At 37.3% G+C, this 27,880-nt stretch overlaps 3 protein-coding genes and 1 long non-coding RNA gene across 5 annotated transcripts in view; 2 read left to right on the forward strand and 2 right to left on the reverse strand.

Annotated features, from left to right (window-relative positions):
- Positions 1-1,145, reverse strand: part of si:dkey-191g9.7 (uncharacterized) — a 9,024-nt gene extending 7,879 nt beyond the window's left edge. Inside the window, exon 1 of the mRNA XM_058794938.1 lies at positions 1,042-1,145. The gene's annotated coding sequence lies outside the window, so the exon portion shown is untranslated. The remainder of the gene's footprint in view (positions 1-1,041) is intronic.
- Positions 1,146-2,069: 924 nt separating this feature from the next.
- On the forward strand, positions 2,070-12,276 carry LOC131552667 (uncharacterized). Its single transcript, XR_009274034.1, has 3 exons — positions 2,070-2,950; positions 11,492-11,645; positions 11,978-12,276. It is a non-coding gene; the product is annotated as an uncharacterized LOC131552667 (long non-coding RNA).
- Positions 4,944-17,727, reverse strand: si:dkey-191g9.5 (rap1 GTPase-GDP dissociation stimulator 1-B). The gene is made up of 14 exons (XM_058796584.1): positions 16,646-17,727; positions 15,133-15,237; positions 13,858-13,980; positions 12,290-12,415; positions 11,483-11,611; positions 10,396-10,521; positions 10,101-10,244; positions 9,799-9,930; positions 9,552-9,686; positions 8,698-8,823; positions 7,957-8,096; positions 7,729-7,855; positions 6,584-6,712; positions 4,944-6,422 (listed from the first exon to the last, which is right to left on the reverse strand). The coding sequence occupies exons 1-14, from the start codon at positions 16,656-16,658 to the stop codon at positions 6,295-6,297; spliced, it is 1,683 nt and encodes a 560-aa protein (XP_058652567.1). The 5' UTR covers positions 16,659-17,727; the 3' UTR covers positions 4,944-6,294.
- A 6,117-nt stretch (positions 17,728-23,844) lies between these two features.
- Positions 23,845-27,032, forward strand: chchd1 (coiled-coil-helix-coiled-coil-helix domain containing 1). 2 transcript variants are annotated; one of them, XM_058796586.1, is made up of 4 exons: positions 23,845-23,934; positions 24,034-24,182; positions 25,624-25,736; positions 26,122-27,032. In XM_058796586.1, the coding sequence occupies exons 2-4, from the start codon at positions 24,053-24,055 to the stop codon at positions 26,224-26,226; spliced, it is 348 nt and encodes a 115-aa protein (XP_058652569.1). In that variant the 5' UTR covers positions 23,845-23,934; positions 24,034-24,052; the 3' UTR covers positions 26,227-27,032. The 2 variants fall into 2 exon arrangements, with proteins under 2 accessions (XP_058652569.1, XP_058652568.1); XM_058796585.1 differs by having other exon boundaries at positions 23,877-24,182.
- The last annotated feature ends 848 nt before the right edge of the window (positions 27,033-27,880 follow it).

Genomic DNA, 27,880 nt, shown 5'->3' on the forward strand with positions numbered 1-27,880 from the left:
TCTATATATCTATCTGTGCAGAGGGAGAGAATCCCTCAGACTCAACATCTGGACAAGGGTGTGGCCATAAGCACACAGATTAAATACAGAAATGGACCAAGAGAAAGAACAAGCTACAAAGCAGCGGACACCAATCATCAGTCTTGTATGAGGATTGATGCTTCCTTTTGTCAGAGTATTAAAGATGGATGTGGCTACTATTCATGTGTCCATTTGTCAAACTAAAAATTGGGCTTTGCTTGTGCTGCTGACACAATTTTGAAGGTTTATTGACAACTCACATTATAGAACAACATCACAATACTAAGCTGTGCTGCGGCAAAATGGGTGATCTGACCATATTCATAGAGAGTTTCAAATTCTGCTCTGTAAGATATAGAAAAAAAGCCGCAACATGCTCAGAGAGTGCATTCTAAGCTGCATTGTTGATAAGAAAACACTGCTGGCCCGGCAATGAAGGGCAAAAGATAGGAACAAGGTTAAGCAATGTAGCTGTGTCTAATAAACAAAGAAACTGCTGACAGCCATTCAGTGACTCAGTATGAGAAAATGTACTTTTTACAAGAGAAAGAGTCCCAAAAAATACTCAAAATAATAGGCACGTTTACAAAATGAGTTCAAATTTAATACATATGTATTAAAAAGGGAGTTGATGTATACACCTTTATCATTTCAGCAAATGTGTTTATGTATAAGTATTTTGTGCATAACAATTCTATAGTCAAGCAGGAGAAAACACATTAAAATCCACTTGACCCATAATAGAATGTCCCATTGGTGATATTTGTATTAAGTGCACCCACACCAGTTATATGTAAATGAACAGAAAGTGTGTAGCACTTAAATACATTTTTAAGTATCAACATAATCAGAAACACCAAATCACATTTATATTAAATCTATATTATTCAGAATGGAGCGCCAAAATTATTTAAATCAGGCCCAATGGTAAAACACAGTTAAATATTATACAGACTGTCACTTAATTTGCTCCTTTTGATAAATAATCTTTTACATTGATCATGATCATTTTGTACTGACCTGGCATAGCTGAGATCAGTACTTTGGTGGTCTTTTTGTGCCTGTCTCAGGTGTCCTTTAATGGGACTCTGAACTTTCTCTTATGAAAGTTAGTCCTTTAAAGCATGAGTCATGGCTGTTCCAAAGGGCACTATTGTTCGCTGTCTCTTCCCTGGAGCATTTGTTCCTGTCCACTGTTCACACACCTACCTGAACTCCAGTCACACCCACACTGGCATGTTTACATTCTCACCTTTGGATGTTACAGTGTCAATACCGACCCTTAGATCAATTGAGTCAGTGCCAATGCTCCCTAATGATTCAGTTTCAGAAACATTGAAGACGTGTGCTTCTGTTTTTGTGAAGTCAAACTAATTTAAATGTATTAGTTCACTATTTAAGCAAAGGATAATTTTTGCAATAGCTAAACTGCAGTTTATTCAATCAGACGCTGAAACAGCAGAAAAAAAAATGAATAGGAAAACCAGTCCAGCTGCCTTCCTTCAATGAATACAAATCAGCATGTTCATATCTCACTTGTGAGGTTAAGAATCAATATTTGGTCTCCACTTGAATTACCTGGTAATTCCGGTTAAACAGTACCTAGTACCAGTTCTGTAAAACAGGAATATACAATAAATTGTGTTGCGATTTAAAGTATGTCTATAAAAGGTTCATTACTGCGGGATTGCAGTGTAACTTTTTATAACAAAATGTTTGAGGTTTTAATTTTATAATTTGTCAGAATTAGACAAATTCTGGTTTGTGTGAAAAAGACACAAACCAACCAAAAGGTGCAGTCGCAGCATAAAGTTGTGGCTATAATTGCATTGTCAATTGTCAATAGCATAGTCATGTATGAATGAATATTCACACAGAAGTCACTCACAAACCATGCATCTGTCACGGTGCACACAGCAGGGAGGAACGAGGAACACGGAGACGAGGATAAACTTCTAAATAATAGTCTTTAATGACGACATCAGGGCAAGACAAGACAAGGCTGACACACAGACAGGAACACCGGGCATAGGCGGAGTTTCACATTTTTGCCTGGGGGCACCTACCGGTAGACCATGAGCTCTGATTTTTTTTTTTTACACACCATATATACCATATTTTCTACATTTTCAATTATTTATAGCCTATATATTTTCTTCTTCATTTAAAATACATTTACAACAACGACTGGTTTAACTTTTTCCAATTTCGAGCTCCCACTTTTGTAAACAGTTCGTCTGTGCATCTTGCAATATTTGAAGAAAAGTGGCGACAGCAAAAACAAAAAACTGAATCCAGTGAAACTGAGTACTCAATCCATGGGAACTTGTTGTAGTAAAAGGGTGAAAAGGCACGATTAATATCTCCAATTTGGTGCTTAGGGAAAAAAGAAAGTATGGGCTGTTTCGGCCCTGTGGCTTTCTCCCCGAGGTCGTTGACGCATCCAGATGCAGCGGCGGGTTGAGCGGGTGTCTCTGGTGTCCGTGTCGGTGGCGGTACTGGTACTGCAGGTTCCAGGGACGGAGGTGTTCACGGCCTCGATTGCTGTATCAGCGGCAGTAGAATAAATATCAGAAGTGTCAAAGTTAGAGACCTCCACGCTTTTTACTGTGGGTTTATTAAAAAAAACGACGAATATCCATTTTGTTCATTTAGCGTATCTTTGCAGAAAGCGGGAAGAGAACGAGAAGAGAGTCCACTCACGCGATACTTTGAGATTCGCGAGTTGTGAGAGTAGTTTTTTTTTTTTTTACATTAATTACAAATAATTTAGCCTTAACATACTCATTAAAATAGGATAATGCAAATAAAATGAGACAATGTGAAAATATTTTTGTATTCATAGATCTGACAAAATCGACTGGCTCTGATCTGGGAGGGCAGTGACACATAACACACACGACAGAGGACTGACAGCAGCTTTCTAACGGTCAGTGTGGCGAATTTGTGTGACCTGCTTGAACATAACTGAAATCTGAGTCTTTTTTTATTAATTGACTGGTTGGTAAATTAATACAAGACACAATAACAGGACAATCTTTTCACCACACTGCTTAAATACACACATTCCATACAGCAACTGAACATTGTATTAAAGGTGCATGTGTGTGTGCCACCAATATCATATCATTCTCCTAATGCCTCTGATTATTCATACGCAGAAGACAATGTCATAAAATTTCACTGTTAATAGATACATCCAGAAATGTTGGATAATGCTGTTTTGCACATATTTTTTAATTAATTTGTTATATGGCACACTGTTCCGATTTGATTTGTTTGGAATTATTGTGCTTTGGACAGTTCAAAAATGATGGGATTTCAGAAATTATAAATTTTAGTATAATTAAATTGAATAACTGATGTGTGTGTACTCATACCAGCTGTAGGTCAAATTTAGCTCAAATATAAAAGAAAGATCCAGATCTTATTAATGAACTGAGCCAAATGATGTGGCTCACAAAAAAAAAGAGCTGGAATGTGGATTCCTATTGCTATGACTGGATTTCACCTTTGAAATTTTGCAGAGCAGCAGTAAATGTGACCGCACTGTCATCATTTACTCACCCTCCACTTGTTTCAAATCTGTATGAGTTTCTTTATTCTGTTGAGCACAAAAGAATATATTTTGAAGAATGCTGGTAACCAAAACAGTTGCTGGCATTTTTTTCCATACTATGGTGAGGTTGTTTATTGCTGTGACGTAGGAGGTGGAGGTCCACTCAGTGGATGATGGAGGGACACACTGATTAGGCTCAGCTGGGTGCTGTGGCTTGTGTAATGTGGACAGATGAGAGTGGATGAACTCTGGGCATGTGGCCTGTAGTACCAATCTCCTGCGGAGACTACCCATATGTTTCACTCGGCACAGCTTCTGCAAAACATGCCCACCGTTTGTTTAATACAAACATGTACACAGAAAAACATTTGTCAAATGAGAGTAAAGAAATGTCCATCTGAGTATTACACAGTTTATACATCAAACAAAGCGCTTTAACAAAGGGGAAAAAATAGAAACACTGTAACTGGTACTCTGACTTCATTAAACAAGTTAATTAAAATATTAGGCTACCATGAATGGCAAATAATCAGATTGTAGATAGTAATTGGCATGGAATTAGACAGCAAAGTGAAAATTACTGAACTCATTTCCCAGCTTTTTCTTTATTAAGGTAATGAAGGTTAGCTCCCTAGGGCCAGTGAAAAGAGCTGTGCTGCAAACAATTGTGTTGTGTTATTAATACACACTACGGCGTTTCCAGTGACAGCCTGCCTTCTTCTGGTCAAAGTAGTGTTTCTGTTGTCTCCATCTAGTGGTCATATAGAAGAATTCCGCTTAAATGACTGCTCATATCTGGTTCACTAACAAGAAATTGACAAGAATGGAAAGTGATGCCATTTTTGTTTTTAAACTTTCTACATCATCCATGTATAACTCGCATATCATGTTATTACATACAGTCATATAACTGAAGGAATCTAAATTTCTAATACTAGTCTTCAGAAATCATTTATGCTAATTTGCTGTTCAAGTTTTGACGCCAAACTATGTGTGTATGTGTATATGTATAATGAAATTAATACTTTTATTCAGTGAGGCTGTTAAATTGATAAAAAGTGATAGTAAAGACATATTATTTTTTTATCAGTTTCCTGAAAAAAGTATGCTAAGTGAGCAGCACAACTATCTCCAACACTGATAATAAATCAGCATATTAGAATGATTTCTGAAGGATCACGTGCCACTGATGAAATGATGAAAATTCAGCTTTGCCTTCACTTGAATAAATGATATTATAAAGTGTAATAAAATAGAAAACCATTATTTTAAGTTGAAATAATATAGCACAATACTGATGTTTTTTTTTTGTTTTTGTTTTTTCCAGTCTGAACATCACAGTATAAAAAAAAAAAACAGACAATCTCACTTTATTTTCACTTTATTGCCAGAAACAAGCTGTTCTGGTAAACCGTACACTTTACACACAAAAATAGTCTATTTATTTAAAAATGTAATCAACACCCATTAGCGCAGCTATGGAGAACGGATAGAGATTGTGCTGTTTGTCAAGCTGTGAAGAGCCTGGTGATCTTCGGGGCTGCATGAAGCCTTCTAATTGGCCACGGCCGAGCCACCTCGCACATTCAGCTTGTTAAATCTGAAAAGTCTGTCGTTGCCCTCAGGCCATTTGTCTCTGGAAATATACAAGCCACACACTCACAGACATGGTTCAAAACATTACTTCCACTGACACGGTATTCACTAAAATTGCTCTGATTTGTTGATCGTCTGGAGTCTGACCTTGACAGAAACCGAGCAAACAATTTTTAAGACAAAGATACAAAGCTGCAAACACAACAACAGCATTTACACAACACTGCTAGAGTTATCACTGATGATTGCTTTTTTATTTAGATTTAGGAAGCTCAATAACTGTTCTTGATATGTTTCTGGCTATTGCTTTCATGATATGGAGATTCAGTTTTGTGCTCATGGCTAGCTAGAAATAAATGATCAACATGATCAAAGAATCTGCATTAAAAAGCCCTACACCAGAAAACTAAAGTAGTAAGGCCAGCTATGATATGAAAATAGACAACCCAAGACATACTCTTTCCTAACAATATATATTTTACATTCAACATTATATAACTTTAAGATGAAATATCACTTCAGCAGTGTTAATGTACTCTGATAACAGAAACCACAAGACAAATATAACACTACTCATATTAAGAGCAGTGCAGTACATTGGTATGCAACATAAAAATTAAATGTTAGTTATTAATTCATTTCCATGGATAGACAGCAAGCTCATCGATAGATACAGCGGCTTCGCTAGATCTAGTGCCCTTATAATAAAAGTCCATGGAGAGTATAATTGCATGTTTGTATGCAGATATTTACTAAGTTATTTTCCACTGAACACCCGAACACTTGTTTCGGAGGGCAGCAGGTTCATTACTGATGCCTGATGGATAGTCTGTCTCCCGAATGTTCCTGTTCCTGGGACAGCTGACAACAAATGACATCTATTATGGACAAACTGACTTCCTCCTACTTTAGATGATGAAATCGCACCACATGTCTCCGAAGTGAGTAGAGTAAATTTATATTGCTTTGGTCTGACTACATGCCAAGCTAGATGGAGTAACTGTGTGTGTGTGTGTGTGTGTGTGTGTGTGTGTGTCACTATCCTTATGGGGATGAAATGTCAGAAAATATCCCCACAAGGATATCTGTAAGTGTGTCTGGAAGATGACTATGCAAGTTTAGGCGGTCTCAGAAAGAACAGCCATCACCGTGTCGGCCTGCTTAGCCAGCTTTGTGCTGGTGTGAGCGGACAGTTTGGACAGGGTGTCCCTCAGGTTTAGAGACGTTATCTGCTCCCGTAACATGCCTGTAGGAGAAAAAGAAGAGGGTAAAGAGTAATATATAATTTAGTTCAAAACTAGGGCTCACAGAATCTTGTATAATTTCAATCTTCACAGAGAGTTTGATTAGTTAGTAAAACTGAGATCAATCTTTGGCAGTTCCACAGTGTCATTTTGTGGTACTGACTAGAGTTGGCAAGGCTGCAGATGAGGCCTAAAGCGCTGAATTTGACCTCCACGGCCACAACAGGGTCATCTAGCATCTTCTGCAAGGTGGGAAGGAGATCCGCATCCCGAAATGGTTCTTGGACTGCCTCTGCACAGAATAAACGGATATACCAAGATTAGACATGGCATGTATGAGGGGACCACATAAGACAACGAGTTCAGTGAGCATATTCTCATAAACGGTAACTTGTATTAATAAGAGAAAACAAGCTTTTGAAAGGAAAACACAACTTGTGTGATTCATTAGTTAACAGATCTTGGTTACAGTACTCACAACTGCCAAGTGTGATGTTGCCTTAGCACTTAGAATTTGACAGTTTTAAAGCAGAAATATGAAACTTGTTTTTAATCACTTAAAAGAAGATCTTTTCAGTAAAAATCCATTTAGGATTTGAGCTGTAAAACTGTCAAAATAAAATGTGTGACAGTTTTCATCATTCCTGCACCGTTTTGTTGATGAATGATAGTTATAGATTGACTTTCCAAGGCCTCGGAAAATTAAGTTAAAGATAAGTTTAAGAATGTTCTGTAATCATACACAAAACTGTCCTTATTGTGAATGTTCATACAACAGTTCAGTAAACAACAGTTAATATTAAGTAACTGACATTTTAGACACAATATTGTCAGTTACTTAATCTTTGTTATGCCCCACCAACAAAAACCATTCCAAACAAAGCCACAACAGAATGAACTCAACAATATCTCGAACCAGTACACACAGGCTGCATCCAAAAATTCATACTTTCCTACTATATAGTAGGTGAAAATGATGAGAACTGTAGTACTGTATTCCGAATCCCACGAAGCAACAGGAGAGGATGGCAGTAAAGCAATGCAACTGACGCTGTAGGTCACATGACAATGAAAAGCACAGCCACTGCAGTGATATTTCTGTCTTGAATGAAGCTGTGTTTTTGAATGAATTGGTTTAATGAATGACTCAGTGACTCACTCATTATGACAGTAACCTGCCAACACCTACTGTGTAACAATGTATCCTGCCGGATGACAAAATAACCTTAAAAAAATTCATAAAAATCCCTAGACAGGAAAGTACATATAGAGTATGTCATTTGAACTGAGACACAGCAAAAGTCTTACCGATGTCTATCGCAGAAGCAATGGCCAAAGCGACTAAAGCCTCATTCTGCATGATGACATGCTCGCTGGTTGCCATTGAGATGAGATGTTGGACTCCATCTGCTTTAATGACAGTATGGATGACTTCCTTTAAAAACAACAGAGGGGGATATTTTAGATAAACAGTTTATCTGACTATATGGTTACACATGACTATAGTTACACATACTTTGTTTGTGTAAAACTCACAGGGTTTCGGCTGTGTCTTATGAGAGCTGCTAAAAGACGGTTGGCCTCGCCTCTGACACCAGCGTGATCTTTAGCCTCGCACCACTCCATCACCCGTGCTAACAGAACCTCGTCCTTCCCTAAAACTGAAGCTGCTTCCTCTACAACAGGAGGGGGGAAGAGTACAGTAGAAATGAAGAGAGAATATATGCTAAAAATAACATTCATACACAAATAATAAAGAGATACCGTGGCAGCACTTTAAGGTTTGTTTACATCTGTATTTAGTAACTCAGATAACCTTTGTTAAGGGAAATTATCACTGGAGCACAGACAGTAATTTAGTGTGTCAAAGCTCTTGCAGGCCTTTTGTCTGCATACAAGGGTGTCTAAAATAATACACTTCACTGAAGGGCTGGAAATTACAGCCTCTTGAACAACAGTTTAAAGTTGTATGGAGAAATGTTAATTCTTCAGACATCATAGTCACTTGGCAGGTAATTGTATAGTTTAGCAAAGCTTTTGTCTAAAAATGACAACATGTTGTTTGTCATGTCCTCCTCTTCAACAGCCAAATTAATGTACTTTTTTACTACCACTAGGAGTAGTCACACTTATTCAGTCTTTACGTTGTATGCATTTAAGAGTCACTTTTCTCTAAAGCGACTTTGCATCCAAGTTCATTTTATATGTTTATGCAAACTAGTCTCTTTAATCTGTGACCTAACAATTCGCATAAATGCAGTTTTCTTGAATCATTACCTTGGCCGTCCACCATCATGCGCAATGTGCCCAGCAGTTTGAACTGGACGGGGGGCATGTCAGAGCGCAGAAGGGTCCTGATCCTCTCTGTGACTCCATCCTCCAACATACGCACCTTATTGGAAGCTACATCAGGAAAACAGAGAGAGCAGGATGACAGATCTAACCACAGCAAGCATAATAGAAAATATAAACCTGCTAAAAAGTCCAATCTGTACTAGTTGGCTAGCTGGTGAACTGGCATAGCCAGTATGTCCTTTTAATGAATTTGGCTGACCGAGGAACTCTTGCTGGTTAATCTGGTTAAGAAACCTGCTGGAAACACGTACACAATTGCATCCCATACTGGGGGCCAATATCCAAACCTGTCCATGCACTAAGCTACACTATATGCAGGTAAAAACCCAAGTTGATCTTTACAGGAAACTCTAAAAATGTTTCTTAAATATGTATTTGCAAAAGGCATTGTTTTTGCGGTCGTTCAAGGGTTGGGTCAGTAAGATTTCTTTTAAAGAAATTAATATTTCTATTCATCAAGACATAAAATTGATTAAAAGTGACAGTAAAGACTTTTATATTGTTAAAAGTTCTATTTCAAAACAATGAAGACTGGAGTATTGGCTGATGTAAATTAAACTTTGATATCAAAGGAAAAAATTGCTTTTTAAAATATACCAAAATAGAAAACCATTATTTAAAATTGTTATAATATTTCACAATATTACTGTTTTACTGTATTTCTGGTCAAATAAATACAGCCTTGTTGAGCTTACATGTTAAAAATTCTTACTGACACCCCCCCCCCCCCCCCCCCCTAATTTAACAGCAGTGTACTTTGAAAAGAAATGTAGAACCTGGAATGGCAAGATTTCTAAGTGCACTGAGGCCAGCGTGCTGCACAGATACATCTCCCTCTGCTACATGCTGCTCCAACAAGTCCAGAATATGAGGAACAACTCCTAAATCCAACATCTTCACACAGTTGCTGTCTAAGAAAAAAGGAGAGAGAGAGAAACTATTTTCAGTCATTTTAAACTGCAATAAAATTTGCAATAAAAATCTTTATCACACTCCACTACAACTCCATGTTTATCTTCTCACCATTTCTGGCAAAGTTAGCAATGGCCAGGGCTCCTGACAACTGCAGCTCAGTATTTGACGACTGTAGCCAGGAGAGAACATCCTGATACACCATCCCCGTCCCTTCCCCAAAACACTTCTGCATTGATTCATCTGTAAGGAAAGAATTCAGAATAGCACTATTCTTGTATTGAACTGACGACATATTCCTTTCCATTAGACTCTGTTATTGTCTAATGTTGATAGTCGGATAATAAAATAGTCTAAATAGAAAAATCCATTGTAATATGATGTTAGCGGTGAAATAATGGAGAGAGATGTACCTCCCAGTAGGAGAGTCACTATGAGGTTCGAGGCCACTTTTATGCTGCAGAGGTCATGTGTGTCAGAGCCACCCTGAAGAGTTCGAATCATTTCAGAGAGAGCTTCGGGCACGCCTGCTTCCACAAACTGCAGTTTCAGAGCATCTAAAAGACATGAACACGTAGTCACACAGGGATTTGCAAGGACACGCACAAGTACATTTTTAGCTCACTTCAAGAGTAGTGACTGAGGCAAGATTTCAACCAAAGTGCACTATACGAATAATGTTATATGATCCAATATTATGTGGCTCACCACTCTCTCCAAGTGACCCAAGAACCTCTAGTATGAGATGCCGGCGTTCTGCGTCTGGTGCCCGCTTCAGCTGATAGGTCAAGACCTCCGCTACACCCACTTCCACCAGGGCCTCTCGTGCAGCATCTGAACACAGTGATAGAAATCACAATCAGTAACTAGATATTACAGATATTGGTAACACTTTACAATAAGGTGTCATTTGTTAACATTAGTTTACGTATTAACTAACATGAACGAACAATGAACAATTCATTTATTACACTATTTATTAATCTTTGTTAATGTTAGTTAATAAAAATACAGTTGTTCATTGTTAGTTCATGTTAGTTCACAGTGCATTAACTAATGTTAACAAACACAACTTGTGATTTTAATAATGCATTAGTAAATGCTGAAATTAATAATAACTAAGATTAATAAATGCCGTAGAAGTATTGCTCATTCTTACTTCATGTTAATTAATGTAGTTAATTACTGAACCTTATTGTAAAGTGTTAGATATTATAAGAAAAAAAACTCGAACATTTCTGTAAATAAGAATAAATGAAAATGAGGTGGTTACAAAAACAAGACTGCATCAATCTTACAGATGCACAATATATTGGTAGTATTATTGTATATACAATATGTCGGTATAGACATATTAACCAATACCGTGTAATTCTGCATGCTCATTTCCCCTATTTTTATATTTAAATTACATTTGTAAAATTGTTAAATGTAATCTTTAGAAAATCTCAAAATGAAAATCCATTTTTCATGTAGTACATTTTGTTGTTGTGATGCCTAAATTCACTTGTGATATTTTTAGTGTTTTATTTTTAATTATAAGCCATTTATTATGTAAATAAATAATATTAATAATGTAAATAAATAAATGGTCATGTATTGTTATTTAATCAATAAAATTTACAAATTTTAATTTATTTACATTATTAGTATTATTTTATTTATTTAGTTAGTTATTGAATAAATAAATAAATAAAAGTTAGTAAGTATGTAATGTAGGTAGGTATCAACTAGAATTTTAAAACTGGTATGATATATGATTTTAAAGCTTCCCTGCTCTCTATTTTTGTCTTACCCACATCAGCAAGGTTGCAGAGCGCCAGCAGGCAGACGTTTACCAGTGGGTCATTCTCAGGATACTGCTGCATTATGGCCACCAGCCTGGGGATTACACCATTCTCCACCAGCTGCGTCTGCTGAACAGCTGAGAGAGAGAGAGAGACACACAGGGAGAACGGGTGAGTGGGCACACAAGCACAGACAGCCAAGAGAGGAATGGGCATTGAGAGCTATAGAAGATGTGAGAATATAATGGAGCACAGGGAATGAATAGTAATTTATTTTATTCTGAATGTGTGTAATGAATGCTCAATATGAATAGGTTGTCGAAAGCCAAGCCTCAACAAAACAAGAGCAGAATATTTATATTATCACTTTATGTTTAAAGCATCTTGATAGGCAGGACATTTTACTTATAACATGTTTTACTTATAACATCATAGACAACCTGAGGAATGGCTACTAAGCCATTTTTGAATATGAAATTCAACATAGAATATTTCCCTTTCAGCGCAACGGAAGAGAAAGACAATCCAAAGGATTTATTAAGACAAGAATCCCTTCAAACACGATGTTTTAATACCAAATGCGGACCAGTGAACCATAATATCAGGAGAACTGCATTTTCAAGAAGTTGAAGGACAAACAGAATCAAGATCCTGACATTTACTATTCAAATTAACTCTGTGGTAAGAAAGAAAACTGTGTTAGAACAAAAGCTAAGAAGCTGAGCAGAATTGTGAGGCCAACTGGAGACACATCAAGACTGTTGGTGAGAAACACGATTGGATAGACTGCAATTATCTTGCTCCAATGCACTCACCATTTTCAAAACAGATACGTCCAATTGCTCGGCCTGTGTGCAGAAGCTGGTCCTGATCTGGGCTGTTCAGTAAAGGCACTAATGCGGTCACCAGACCTGCTTCAATACAGCGCTCCCTCACAGCAGCTAGCACATAAACACACAAACAAAATAATGGTTGCAAAAATTTTGTACATTTTTTTGCAGTGATGCCACTAAAGAACCATTCTGGGTTCCCAAATAAAGGTTCTTCGCGGAACCACAGATGCTAATAAGGATCCTTTAGACATTTAGACATTATTTAGTCCTCTATCAAGCTGTTTATAGGTTTCGCTGGAAGTTTTATTGTCAGTGAGAGGAACTTTCGGCCCTCTGAATGTGTTTTTGTTTTATTTTTTACTGAAAATCTTAAACGGTACATTGTATCTCGAATGGTATATTGCATGCACTCTGTGTTGGAAATGACACTACTGGAAATTATATTTTTTACTTTTTTGTGAATAACAAACTCCTTTGTCTTGCTAAGGCTAACTTTATTTTCACTGGAAATTACACAAAAATATTCTGTAAGTAATATTTACCTTAATTTCTCTTTGTTTCCTTCACATTACGTGTCTAATGTTTATATGTATGCTTTTATCCAAGTGACTTACAAATGAGGAACATAAGCAATTTACAACAGAGCCAACAATATTCAGCTTTACAAAAATGTAATTATGGTCAAAATTGTTCATTGTGGTGTAAATAACACTACAACTGCAAGACAAAAATCTATCCCTCATTGATATAAATCATTTCACACAATAAATATTGAAATTGCCTATGCTTATTTCTTATTACGTTATTTAGTAGTTGTCTTATCAACACTGTAGAGAAAAATTGTGCCAAAATTCAAAAATCTTTTGAAGATATCACTAAACCTTTATTTAACCATAGCAAAATATCTGGCTGAAGTACATTTTTCATCTCAGTTTTTAGTGATTATTTAAAATGACACATCTGCTATTATTTTAGTCTCTGTTATTTAGCAGTGTAGATACTTCTTTATTGCTTCGCTAGTTAGCAGAAGACATTAACCAGTTTTAAATTCCAGTTGTGCAGATGGGAAACGTTGTGCCCCACTATTATTATAACTATGCTGTTCTTTGACATTAGCGATGTAATTTACATGAATTACTTTCATGAATTTTAATGAGAAACCATGAGAAACAGGAGAATAAAAACTGAGAGTCAATGTTCAATGTTCAGAAATTATTATTTCAAGAAATGGTCATGTTGACATTTCACATTTCAAAAAAGTATACGCTGTTAATTATGAAAAAAAAAAAAAAAAACATATTACACTCTGACGCCCGAGTGTATTTTCACAAACTGAGAAAGTCAAAAGTGTTAAGGTTAGGTTGTGCCCTGCTCTCCCCGTAATAGTTTTTCATGTAATAATTTATATTTTTTGAATGATAGATTGTCAGTGTAAAATAGAGTCTGGGACAAAGCAATAAAATCAAAAGGCCTTTTATTTTCCCCTGAGATATAAAAGTGGCCAAAGCTAAAGAAATATCAATATAAGCAACAGAATGTATCTCATTTACCTTCTCTGGCCATCTCTGCCACCAGTAAGGTGACCTGAGAGGTGAGGGGACTCTTCTTCCTCAGGACTTGAGCAAGTATGGGCAGAACACCACTGGAGACTATTTTCTCTGCTGTTCCTTTCTCTGGGAATAGAAATAGATGGAATTATTTTCTTTGCATATTTGTAATTTCATATACTGATGTACTATAAATAAATGCATGTGTTTATTTGGGTAAAATTCCTTAAAGGTGTGTGCTCTGTTTTTGTAGACTGGATATCACCATTGAATAAAACCAAACTGAACGCTTTAACAAAGCTTCCCTATTTTTCACTGATGTCAAATGAATTTCAGACTGCACTTTCTTCCAGATAGCTCATCCTGTTGCTTCACTTTTCTTTTATCTCCTCCCTCAGGTTTTTTTCCGTGCACTTCAGAGATGCTTTGAAACCGAGGCCTCAGAGTAATCCGTTCAAATTCAAAGTGGTAGATGAGGATCTGCTTCGGAGACAGAGATACTAGCAGGTGGAAATCTGTCATTAAAGCATGTTCTCCTCAAGAAAAATATCCACAAGGGCCACGGTGGCAGGTCAAGCTGTCAGAGGAAGCCTAGCTGCCATGGTAACATCTACTTTGTGTTCTTTTGCGGGGGCTGCGTTTCCATTTTTAGATGCACTTGCGATCCGAAATCGCAAGGAATGTGCCAAGAAGGACAGCTGGTGCAAACTAATTTGCGAGAATGAGCAGAAGATGGGGAGTGAAATGGAGTAAAGGAGAGAAAGATTAATGAGATTAACCCGTTCTCTCCTTTGCCTTCCCTCTCTCCCTCTCTCAAATGTAAATGCGGATTACTTGTCTCCTACTTGTGCCCCAAATCTGCTAGCAGGAAGATAAGCTGACCCTCTGCTGCCCCCTACATTGGATTGTCTTCCCACACACACACACACACACATTCTCTCTCTCTCTCTCTCTCTCTCACACACACACACACACACACACACACACACACACACAGAGTACTTCAAGTAGGCAGAGGCAAATAGCAGCTCACAGCAGGATGAGTGTGTAATGAGTGTGACACTAAATGGTGCCCTCACTCAGTAGGGCTTCTGGCAATAACAGACGTCACTTTCACATGCGATAGCGGCTTTTTACAGGTTCTCATAAGCGTCATGGCACCAAGATTGGATGTTGCAATCAACAAACGTATAGATATGAATGAAAAACAGGTTTACGGAATGACGGGTTGACGGACATGCAATTAGATGGAGGGGTAGCTAATTGGTGTAAACTCACTCTTCTCTAATAGGAGGTTGAGTAGGACATCCAGATGGGGCTTCAGCTCCTCCTCCACCAGCTCTGTGCTGACACTGATGGCTTTCAGGGCCTCACTGAGAGATTCTGAAACACAATCATGAGCATCATTACATCACCAACCGCCGCACAACATTTCAAACTAACAAGACACTTTCATGAGGATTCATAACCATCCCAGTACCGTACAACAGATACAGTTGAGTTCATCCATGCATTCAGTGAATTTCCCATGCATATTATCAGACTAAAATATAAAGAAGTAAACTAAATGTCTGTATTATGATATTATGGATTTTTTAAATTATTATTGGGTTGATATTGGATATTTGTGCATGCTAATTTACACCATTTTTCTTTTAGACTACATTAAAGATTTACTTTTAAAGTAAATGCAATTAGAAGCATTTAACGCAATTGATTGCAAGTTCGACATGAAATGGAAACACAATTGTGTGTCATCCCTATTCTGACATATATCTGAGCGAAATGGCTTTTTTAACAAGAAAAATGTAGGAGGATGGGACTTGATGTGGTCCGTTGGGAATTGATTGGATGGTTGTTGTTTGCTAATTGCTGCTATTTCTTGAGTGATAGGTTGCTGGAGAGGAGGAATTATAGTCCTGTCCTCACACTGATGCACAAGTCATTAGAGAAGAGATGTCATTGCAAGACAGAGGGGAAAGTTAATGTTTTTGGTTATGGATTTTTTTTTTTCATAGAATTTATGTGTATGGATGAATTATTTATAATAAATACTGCAATACTGCATAAAAATAAGGACTGTCAATATTGATTTTATGGTGATATTAAAGTTAAAATCAAGACCAAGCACTGTCTGTGAGCTGTTCAGCCTGTGGATAAACACGTCAATGAAAATGAATTCCTTTTGACCATGTATATACTACACAGCATTACAGGCCATACACTATCTGCAGTTTTCCCCTTTGCACACTATGACAGTCATTCCCTGGGCACAGGAAGCAAACAGTGCCAGAATAAGAGAGAGACGATTCTGTATCTCTTCTGTAAGTAATCACCCTGATAATCCCTGGTAAGCAGAGTGAAAATAGACATAGAGGAGGGCTATCATACAATTCCCTTCCCCACACTCCCTGTGATCCATTCACGGACATAACAGATATGTCCTGCACTATAAGCCCCCTCCATTATAGTTGTAAAGGGCAGGCTGGAAAGCAGCAGTGCGTATGAGAGCTGGGCGGGGTTGAGGATACCCTGGGGCTCTCATTAACTCTCGGTGTCTAGCTCCCAGCATGCCCTTATTTAAACACCTACACGCTGAGGATACACCTCTTAAACAATGGGTTTCAGCTCACCTGGAGGGTTAATCACCATTCGATTGCTCCGAACCTAAGAAAGTGTGACCTTTAGATGCAGATGGCGTAACTGTTCAAAGTTACACCTTGTATTACAGTTAACAACTTGAAGCAGAAGCTCAAAGAGGATTTGCAAAGAAGAGATTTGAATCACTTGCCTATGTCTGCCATGACCACAGGTCCTCTGAGTCTCTGTGCTTGTCTCGGCGGCGTGTGGTTAGAGAGGCAGCCCTCCACGAGGCAGGATGGAAGGCTCCAGCCCTGAGATCGCCTGAAGTCAGTGAAGCAGCCGTGCCTCTCCTCTCCTCTGCTTAGCTCCTCACCCTTCCTGTTTGTGCTGGTCACACATGCGTATTCTTCTGGTCCCTCGCTGTCATTCACTCCCTCACTTTCACTCTGCGCCTCTCAGCGACGCTGCATCCACTTTGGCTAATTCACATGCCCTATTATTCTCTGTGTGTGTGTGTGTCTCTCTCTCTCTCTCTTGCCGATGCAATCCTCCCCACCCTGGTCCTCGGCTGTCTGGCAGTATTCTTGCTGCCTCTCCCTCCTTCCCTCCCTCCCTCCTCATAATACATTCTAAATCCTAAAGCTGCTCAAAGCTCATCAGTTGACAATTAGCCTGGGGAAGACGCTGAGGCTGACATACTACCCTCAGTTCTTAGACGTGTTTTGCACTGCAGTTGTACACGCCTCCATCTTTGCGTATTACTACAGTGCAAACATGAAATATGAACACTGGGTTTGTGTGGCCCTGGGGGTCTGGCAGCTATTTATCAAGATATTATTGTGGCTGTCTCAGTGGGGAAGACTCATTTAAAGGGATAGTTCACCCAAAAAATTAATTTCATTTTCATTTAGTCATGTTATGTCATTCTAAACACTTTTGACTTAATTTTTTGTGTGAAAAGCAAAAGGAGTCATTTAGCAGAATGTCCAAGCTGCTGTATGAAAGTGGATGGAGACCAGGGATTGCTGTGCAGCCTTGACATTCTGCCTGGTAACTGCTTTTGTGTTCCACACACACACACACACACACACACACACAAGAGTCATAAGGGTTTGGAATGGCATGGAGGTAAAGAGCCGTTTACACCAAGAGCGTTAATGATAACTATATTTGCGTCCACATCAACAGACATTTACTGTGAGCGTGCTAAAGTCGTGGATTCTGATTTCAGAATAATTTTCTTTCCTGCCAATCAGACAGCTAATCAGAATATGCAGCAGATGGCATATCTGCAGCTCACACTTATAATAAACAGAACGCTATAATAAGCCTAAAATTTGAAAGTGATTTCAATGATATAGTTCCTCTTTGTCATTATCAGTTGAGGTGTGTGGACTTTCCTATTCTCATAGAATTTGAATGATTATTAAAACCATTGTAGTTATCTTCATAGTTATTGCCTTTGATGTGGACAGCCCTTATGTAAATGAAGACAGGATATTCATTTTTGGCTGAACTGTCCCTTTAAATCTTGTCAGGGCCCTCTGTAACGCATCTGTGAGTGTTTAGTGACAGTAATAAAATATTACTGCCAAGGGAAGTCACATCTGAATAAAATTAAAACAGATGACCTTGAGGCGCAGATGACACAAATGTTGTTACGACTAGGTGGGTGTTTAGATTTAATTATAAAGCTACAGCCAAGCAGAAACAGATGATAAAGATATTATTATTGTTGAGGAACAATAATAACATTCCTTGTCTTTAGTATAAATTTTCTGCCATGGCTTGCATGGGAATGTGTCATTAGAATAGCAAGTATCATTAGCAGGGGGCAGCAACAATCATCAAAAATAGCAAATTAGCAGTCATTTAAAAGACACAAATCATAAAATCAAAATAAAATGTCGCAAAATAGCACATCCAAGTCTAATAGTCTGCTTCCCTTTACATTTATTTAGATGGCACAGTATTTTGATTTACAGTATACCATGACACTGAACAATTACTATATCCATTGTGTTCAATGAATATCATTATACATGTCCAAAATAACATGTTAGTTTCATGGTACTTTTGATGCTAATAGTGTTATTAATTTACTTGTGAAAAACCAAAAGAGCCTATATTTATCTTTTATATAAAAATGTGTGGCTGTGTCTCAGTGTGTGCTTCAATTTTGACCAACAAAGAGCTCACATAGTCATTTCTTCAGTCATTTCCATGTAATGGTTTGTAGCAGCAGGTGGCAGTATGAGGCTGTCAATTTATTCAAACCATTTGAGAAGAAAATTTAGCGTTTTGTTTGATAGGTCTAAAAAGAAGAGTTGGCACATTTTTTCATAGAATACTAAAGCAAAATCGCAGGTTGTCATGAAGGTGACGTAACTTGTTGAATGACAAGAGCTATTTAATTCTGGTATATTTGCTCATATGAGGCTTATTTTAAAATGTCAATGATTATAGAGTTATCCAGACTTACTGTGAATATAACCAGATTTAATATATTTGAATGTGCTTAGGTTTAAATAACCATAATAATAAATTGTCACTAAAACATGCACAGATGAAACTCCAGGGCCTCATGATGATGGTATTCATGCACTCGAATATCATTAGTGTCAAAGGCCTCTGTAGACACACGTTTGGGCCCAGTGAATGATTTGAAATTACTCTTATAACAGCCTCTAACCCAAACCCAAACAGACAAAACATGACAGCAGAAAACAATCAGGGAGCTCACATCTGCTTAAACAATGGGTTTACTGACACTCTTACCGAGGCCTTTCCTGCTAATAAATCTGAGTCAGGAGATCAAGGGTTAGGGCAAAAAGTCAAATGTCACACTAAAAACATCCATTCAAATGCAAGAGTAGAGGAATTCAATTCTTGTTTTGTCTAACCACTATTGGCCAGGGCTGCATTTCCCAAAAGTATCGTAAGCTTAAGTTGATCGTAGAAAAATTGTCACCAATGGAGCTAAGACCAATTTAGGCTTATGATGCTTTTGGGAAAGGCAGCCCTGTTCAAGAAGAACACAACTCCATAAGACAGTATTGCCAACACTGAATAATACTGTATAGGCTACACTACCATATCAAAGTTTGGGGTCATTAGAATTTTTCTTAAGAAATGAATAGCCTACTTTTATTCAGCAAGGATGTAAGGAATTGATTAAAAGTGGCAGTGAAGACATTCATAATGTTACAAATAAATAAAAAAAATTAACTTTCAAACAATGTAACCAAAAATGTATCACTGTTTCCACAAAAATTCTAATCAGCACAACTGCTTTCAACATTGATAATAATCAGTGGTCGACTGATATGAGTTTTTTGACAGCCGATGCCGATGCTGATATCTTGGAAAGCAGGGTGGCCGATGGCCGATATAATTTTAATAATAATAATAAATGTTTCTTGAGCAGCAAATGAGTATATTAGAATGATTTCTAAAGGATCATGCAACTCTGAAGACTGCAGTAATGGATTTGTCTGCTAACAACATTTACACAAACTGATTCATTATGACAACACTTACCCACCAGACTATCATCATGGTAAATGTAATTAAAACGATCATGCGAGGAGTGCAATTGAAGCCAGCATGAAACAAATGAAACCCCAATCACAAAAGTTAGCTATTTATATGGTATTTGATGGCAATATATTAGTCACATTTATGGGCACTTTTGGTTCAAACAGCTTTCTTTTCTTACAGACTGTTCACTTAAGTCTTACATACATATTGAGAATATCCAACAGTAATCATTAAATAATTCATTAAAACAAATAAACAGTGCCAATCAATGATGCAATAGCCTTGCAATATACCGTGAAGGAACAAAGTCAAAAGATGCGGGATGGAGGTGAAGTAATTGCTCTACAGAATGCACTGTTGACCAGACAGACTTCATTAGCTAATGGATCTGCCTTGCATTAATCAATTCACAATTCCAGACAGTCCTCTGAGAGACCAGACTGTCTCTATTCTCCTTTCTGCTTCTCTCTCTCTCTCTCTCTGTTACACACACACACACACTTTTGTCCTATGCCATTTCTGGCTATTCCCCATTGACAAAACCTTAATATCTTCTCACCCTCATATTGTCTCACAACGTCTGTCTACTGTACATGTCTGAAATTAGATTCATGGAATAACTGAATTAATTTAACTAATAGGGACATGCATTTGCCAGAGAGACAGAGCTGAATTAAGACCTCGGAGCTGCAAAACAATCCTCTGTATTGGAGTAACACACAAAACTTTACACATCCAGTGTGTATTTACAGCACACATAATTTTCAGTATTTGTATAGTGTATGCATGCATGTACTGTCCCTGAGCCTCTGAATGTCCTTGTTTGGCAGATGGGGTGTCATGGCTGTGTTCTACAGGGGGTCTGGACTGAGAACCCCTGTGTCTGTGGCACAACATAATGTGCCATCTGAGAAAAAGGCCCACACCATGACATCTCATCAAAAATTCATCATCTTCATACACTCAGGGGGCTTCTACTATCCTCAGGGAACATCTCCCATTATCATAACATTGAATATAAAAGACTGAATGAGGAGACTGTATTTATGAGTTCCATTTGACTAAAAAGACTAATATAAAAGTAAGAATTAACAGCAGGCTGGTGGAACCTGTCACATTAACTAAAATAAATAAATCAGGAAATAATTAAGAGAAAGCAAGATAAAAGCATTATCAGACTTATTTAGTAAACTATTGCAAGAAGGTCACAATTTGTTTAAAATCCTATGAAGCTGAAAATGATTATTTAACTTTGTTTCATTCCTCTATGGACACATAAAGCTTAAGCCTTAAAGTCTGTTAATTCCTTTCCCCCTGACTTTAAGTTATACAGAGTTGAATGATATTAAGCCTTCCATTCTTCCTCCACATCATGTTACGCAGCTGCTGACAACCATTAAACTCACTCTAAAATTAGAGAGAAAGATTATTACAGAAATATATCCAAGAAACTTCAATAGCTTGATTCCCACAGTAACCTAAGCTATTCATTTTCATGTTATCACTGAATATAATCCAAGAGCAAATGCATCGTCACCACTGACTCTATGATAGGCTTGGATTAACCTATTATCACTTGAGTCATTCATACAAACTCGCTAATATGCTTTAACTAATGTAGTAGTCAAGATTTTTGGCGGGGTCATGTGATGAAAACAAAGGTCTCAAAGGAGATCTATCTGCATTCTTACAGGTTACAGGGTCGCCTTACAGAGCAGTAAGGTAGGCTAACAAATACTCCGTGCAACAAAGAGGGAGGAGAATGTCATGACCTCGAGTTGGTCTGGTATGTTTGTGCAGCATATGCAACTCATTGGGCAAGCACAGCTGACTAAAAAGAGAAAAAGATAAAGGGCAACGTGGTTAAGCGAGAGGAAACATGGTTAAATTAAATGCTTAGCTGAGAAAAGTACAGAAAGCTTCAAATAGAAACTTTCACTGATTCACGTGGTCATAGATTATCCTTTTAGTTTTATATGGGCCCCAATTGTACACTGTTGTGTTCATAGTTTAGACATTCATGGTTCATGGCTATTTCATGGTGCAAAAATATACTAGACTCTTAAAGAGTCTAACTGACTAACTTTTTCTAGAAGCAATTAGATTAGAATTGGGATTTTCCTAAGAGAGCAAATGGCAGTGAAGTCCTGATACAAACTGAACTATCAATGTGTTCATAGTTCAATAGCCCTAGTTCTAAAAGGAAAAAAGAAGCTTGGAAAAACTGCCTTGGAAAAACTTTCTGTGTACAGGCCATTGAATTTAGTGCAGTCAAGCAAACAGGAGCAGGAAAGGTCAAAGTTCAGGGAGGGGAAGTCTTTGTTTCTTAGGTATTGTCCATGTCAAAATATTCTGCCGAAACGTGAAAAACTATACAGACAAAAAACACTGCGACTGAAACGGAGCAACACTTAAACACACTGCACTGCAATTTGATTTATTTAATTAAAAATTCTCTCATTTTCACGGTCCACATGTTGCGTGAACACATGATTTGTAATTTTACCTCAGAGTTGAACTTTGCTAATATGAAATCTTTCAATGGAATTACTTTACAAACTATAAACAGTCCTGAACATTCCAGGAACACTTCCCAAACTAAGCCTGTGCAAAAAATCAGTCCGTTTATTATCCCGATAGTTGTTCCAGCTGGCTGAAAACTCAAGGTAACCCTGTTACAAACAAGCAGAGACAGAGTCAGAATACCAGAGCAGATATGAGGACAAGCTGCCATTTAATGGAATGCATGGACCAGTTGGAGTTCATCAAGGTGGGGAAAAAAAGGTGAAAAATGATCAAAATGGATTTGTTAAAAAAAAAAAATGCAAATAAATATACCTATGTTGCATCATTCGCTGTGAGCAAATATTGCCTTATCTTTATATACACTTAAAATGAATACAATACATTTGGACAGAAACATTGTGTGCAAATTCTTATCTCTCCACTGTGGCATGCCACGAGACTTATGGTTAGCCAATCCATCAAAATCTGTCACTCTTATAAAATATGCTGGTCTGATTTTACTGCAAATTAGAGGAGAAAACAACATGGTCATTGAAACTTTGTCTCTGTATGTTTATATCTGTATCTGCGTATATGAGGCGAGTTTCCGTTTGATCATTAATTTAGAGTGAAAAACATTATATAATTTCATGTACTTTTCATGTAAGCCGCAATTAACAGGATCAAGAAGCATTTTACATTTTTGTGGTACTACAATCAGTCATATCCATGCAGAAATGTTTCTTAATCAGCTTAACATCTAATCTGAATGACCTGTTCTCTGGGAGAAAACAGGAAAGGAAAGCTTTGGTTTTTCTTAATATAGAGAAAGAAAGAAAAATGTAATTGTTGAGTAAATTGTTAGATATGAAAAATACTGGGTTTCAGCTTAGTGATATAACACTGAAAATCAAGTCTGTTCTGGCTTGTTTGGTGCTCTCACAGGACCCTGCTGTGTGTGTCTTAAGTGTGTAAAAATGTCCTGAGTAAAACTTTTACTGGAAAACCTGCATCACCTAAAGGCATCCTGTCCTGATGTTTACAATTAAGCACATGTCTAGTTCTTGTTAAAAGTAAATGAGTTAATCCTTAAGTGTGTACTAGGTCTCAGCAAATTTCAGAATTTGAAAACTTGCTTTCTATTCAGTTGGAATTCAAATTATAGGTGAACCAGCCTTAGAAACAACTCTGATTTGATCTAGATTTGACCACTTACCTGCATTTCCAGTGTAATTGCCTGAATTAGTGTATTAATAAAATGGGTTTCCATAAAATGGCTCATAATATCTGAAGTACAATAATCACTGAACAAACTGTTTTATGTAAATGAAGAGCCATGAAAAGGAGACACAATTCACGGTACTTTTACGACAATGTCGGCGGCGGTAACCATGACAACAGGTAGAGAACGTTTTCCGACAGAAAATGGCGACGTACATATGAGGACGTGAAGTAAGAAGTACTCGGCAATGACATTTAAGTCATTACTTATGCTATATTATTAGGCTCCGTTTCACTGTTTTGGATTTAATATTTGTGCCGTCTCGGTAGGAGACATTATAGAAAAGCGATGAGTGGATCTGTGATTCAAGAGAAGGTTGCTAAACTGTTGAGCAGACAGAATGGAAAACCCGCACTGAGACCCATCAAACCTCTGGCGCTCAAGAATGAAGTCGCCAGCCGCAAGCTGAAGAAAGGAGGTTAGAAATTTTTCCATTTAAAATTTATGTCAATGTTTGTGTACAAAAACAGTGTCAGTTAGTTTCTTGGCCTCTTCTACTGGCATGCTTTAGATCGAAACTGTTACAGAATTTACCTTAAGTTAGTTTGTTTATTTATTTATATTAATTCACTTTCACTATTCACTATTTATTCGATGTGTTGAATGTATGGGATATTTTATGCACATTTGTGAAATATTACGTATAACATATACAGCGTAACGTTCTCTGTTTAACCTCAGCCTTTAAAAGCCTGACATATAAAATATTAATACTTATTTAAACGGAACAGTTTATTGAACCTTTATACAGAATATAAAAGAAAATCTAAAAAAATGTCTGTTTCATATTTGATACATCAGGCTTTTGTGGCCCAAGTAGTATGATATAGTAAGTGAGACTGTAGCTCACATTCGAGAAGGGGAAAAAATACCTCAGTTTTATTCAAAGTCCCAAGCTGAGCAAGTACATATAATCTGGTGTAGTTTTTATTATTTATATGGCCAAAAAGAAAGATAAAATGTGATAGCTTATAAAGAAAATCACTGAGGTTGATTATGATCAAAGCTCAGTAGTTTTAATTGTGGGAACTAAATATATAATGCAGTGCAATACATTGATGCTGGAGCGATGTTACAAATACATCTTCAGTCCAGTAAATATTCATCTTGAAATATTAATAACAAGATAAAAGTAACATTACATGTAGTTTAAATAAGCTATTAAAGTTTTCACAGCAAAATTATGTGTACCAGTACCTGAAATCAGACAATTTTAGAAGTAAAAGGCCATTTACTTGAGATGGTCCTCACTGCAGAACACAAGATCCAGGGTGCGAGGTTGAATCCAGATCCAACTCCTCCCGCCTTACATATACCTAAACCTACCCGTCCCCACCCATCTCCAACCCCGCCCCCTGGATCTTTGTTCTGCAGTGAGGGGCTATTGGTTTGCTTGCTAACATCAGGCATGTAGTTGATTGTGTAGAACAGGTTTTCCATCAAAAATTTGATCATGTTTAGATATTTTAGAGGCCTTAGAATGTATCAAATATGATACGAAAGGCTTTATATGGTTGGTTAAAAATTGTGCTCGCTAGAAAGCAATCTCAGATTTACATCTAACTACAATTTTAATGTCAACTAAAGTCAGTTGTAGTTAAAAAATAAATTTAAGTATGAAGATACATTTAGCACTTATACATTCATTAAAAGTACCGTGATGCCACTCAGTCTCCATTTTAAAAGTAACCGATTGGCTAAACTAAAATTATGTGCATGCACTAAAATTATTTTTGCTTTTGTAAATGGGACTGGAAATACAAGTGATGGTGATTTGCTTTTTAAGGCAACATCGAAGGCCTGTTGTAATGCATTGTTATGCTAAACTCTTACATGGTGATACACACTCTTTGTTACAGAGGCCACCTGTGTAACGGAAATGTCATTACTTATGGCTTGCTGGAAACAGAATGACTTCAACAACTCAGTCTGCTCTAAAGAAGTCTCAGTCTTCTACACATGTGTTGAAAAGGTAACTTAGCAAATCCTCTGTAAAACAGCCTACTGGTAGCTGACAGCAATTTACCATCCTTAATTAACATGGTTTTGATGAATACATGGGAATGGCTAATTAGGATGAACAACCAGATTTTCTCTGCTATTTCCTGATTACGGCAAACACACTTCCCACTTTTCAATGCAGTTTCCTGCTAGAGCATTCTTCTTTTTTTACCTCCCTCATCTGTTGTTTCCGTGATTATGGCATCCTCACGCATCTAGCGAGATCATGTTTCTCTTAGCATCTCTTCCTCTACTTCTTGAAAGCTAGTTGACTTATCTTAAAGCCTTTGAATAGGAATAAAGTGCATGCAGTATTTATTATATTTACCATTGTTTCCTAATTTCACTTCTTACAGGCACAGAACAAGGCCAAAGGAAAGCAGGAAACTCAGGGTCGACTTTTGCCTAAAGAAGCCAACACCTTATTAAAACGATTTCCCAACCTGAGCAGTGAGATCTAGGACCAGTAACGCAGATTAGTCAAAGAATGGACACTTTTATTATCTGAGCTGTATAGATGGGGACTTTAGTCTGAGTGTATGACCAGGCAGTTGATGAGAACGGGGTGTGGAAAGGTTTTCTAAAAAACCCGCAATAAAGCTGTCACTGGGGCTCAAACTCTGCCAAAAGGACATCAGCGGATGCTCAATGAACTGCATTCGCAATGTTTTGAAGGCACTTTTGGTGATTACTACATTACTGCACTCCTGTAAGTCATCTCATGAGAGCAGTACAAAGGAACAAACACTGGTTCCTTCACTCACTTAAAGGGATAGTTCACCCAAAAATGAAAATCTGTCACCCTTCTTTTGTGTTAAACGGATGAAAGAATTTCATACAGGTTTGTAATGTCGTGAGGGTGAGTAAATGATGATAGAATTTCATTTTTGGTTGAAGTGTCAGATTTAATAATTTAGTAATTTGTGTTATCGACATTTGACTATATCATTGTTGCTTCTCAGATAATCTGAATGTTATCATATTGGTTTTTGGTATTACGTTTCTAAATCTCCACTGCATAACTGAGCTGTGACCTGTAAAACCCAGCAGTTTATTTATTGTACAAATTTTCTTCCTGTTTCGTGCTGTGTCCACAATATAATTACTCTCAGCCATTTTCAATTATCAGAAAATGGAGATCAAGGGAGAAGTACTCAGTGCCGGATCACGTTACATGCCAGAACACAGTGTATTGAATTTGACCATGAGAGCTCTGCAATGAAGATATAAATAACTCATGATTAAACTTATTAACTTAAACAATTCACTTTCTGTTCAGATGTTATTTTTCATGTTTTGTTTGATTGATACGAAATGTTATTAAACATTGTGACCATGAATTGGTTTAGTTCCCTTAATGCAATTTAACCATGGCCATCCTGTGATAACACTGCCCACCATTTCCTTAGGCTGATTATCTACAGTTGTCTGCAGTGTAATGTGCATATACCCCAAAGGAAATGCTGTCTGCTGTAAGTCTAAACTTTGCTCAATCACAACATTGTAAATTTGCGCAGTTGTCAACAGCACAAACTTCAAAAAAATCAATGAGGTAACAATGAACAGCCAAAAATAGTTTAGGATAAGACTAAAAGAGCTACAGCAATGAGTGCAGAAAGGTGCAACCATGTCAATGCCTTCCAGATTTAATTTTAAATACTTCATGGTGACTGCAGTGATGACCTTTAACATCAACCTGTTATATTTACTAGGTATTTGATGTTATATACTGTAAGCCATTCCAGTCTCCAGTTCCTCAAGTATGTATAAACCAGATTAACATCCCAGAACAGAGTGTGGGTGAATGCCAAGCAATGCAGCCACACCTCTGGGCATCAGATAAGAGAAAGCAAACTATCATCATTTGTTTTTATAGCAACCTTGATGCCTGATGAAACATGGTTGTTTTGATCAAATCTACAAATTCTTACATTTGAAGTATGACACAATCTTTGTGAATGACGTAAAGAGCAAATCCATCTCTCAGTAAGATTTGAAAACATGTTATTTCTCTTTATGTGTGAAAACCAACTCTAGACACAAATGCACTGATACTATAGATTAATGAATTTAAGTATAGGAGAATTATTTTATCATATGAATAACGTGTAGTTG

This window comes from Onychostoma macrolepis, chromosome 13 (assembly GCF_012432095.1).
Source record: "Onychostoma macrolepis isolate SWU-2019 chromosome 13, ASM1243209v1, whole genome shotgun sequence".
NCBI classification, from domain to species: domain Eukaryota; kingdom Metazoa; phylum Chordata; class Actinopteri; order Cypriniformes; family Cyprinidae; genus Onychostoma; species Onychostoma macrolepis.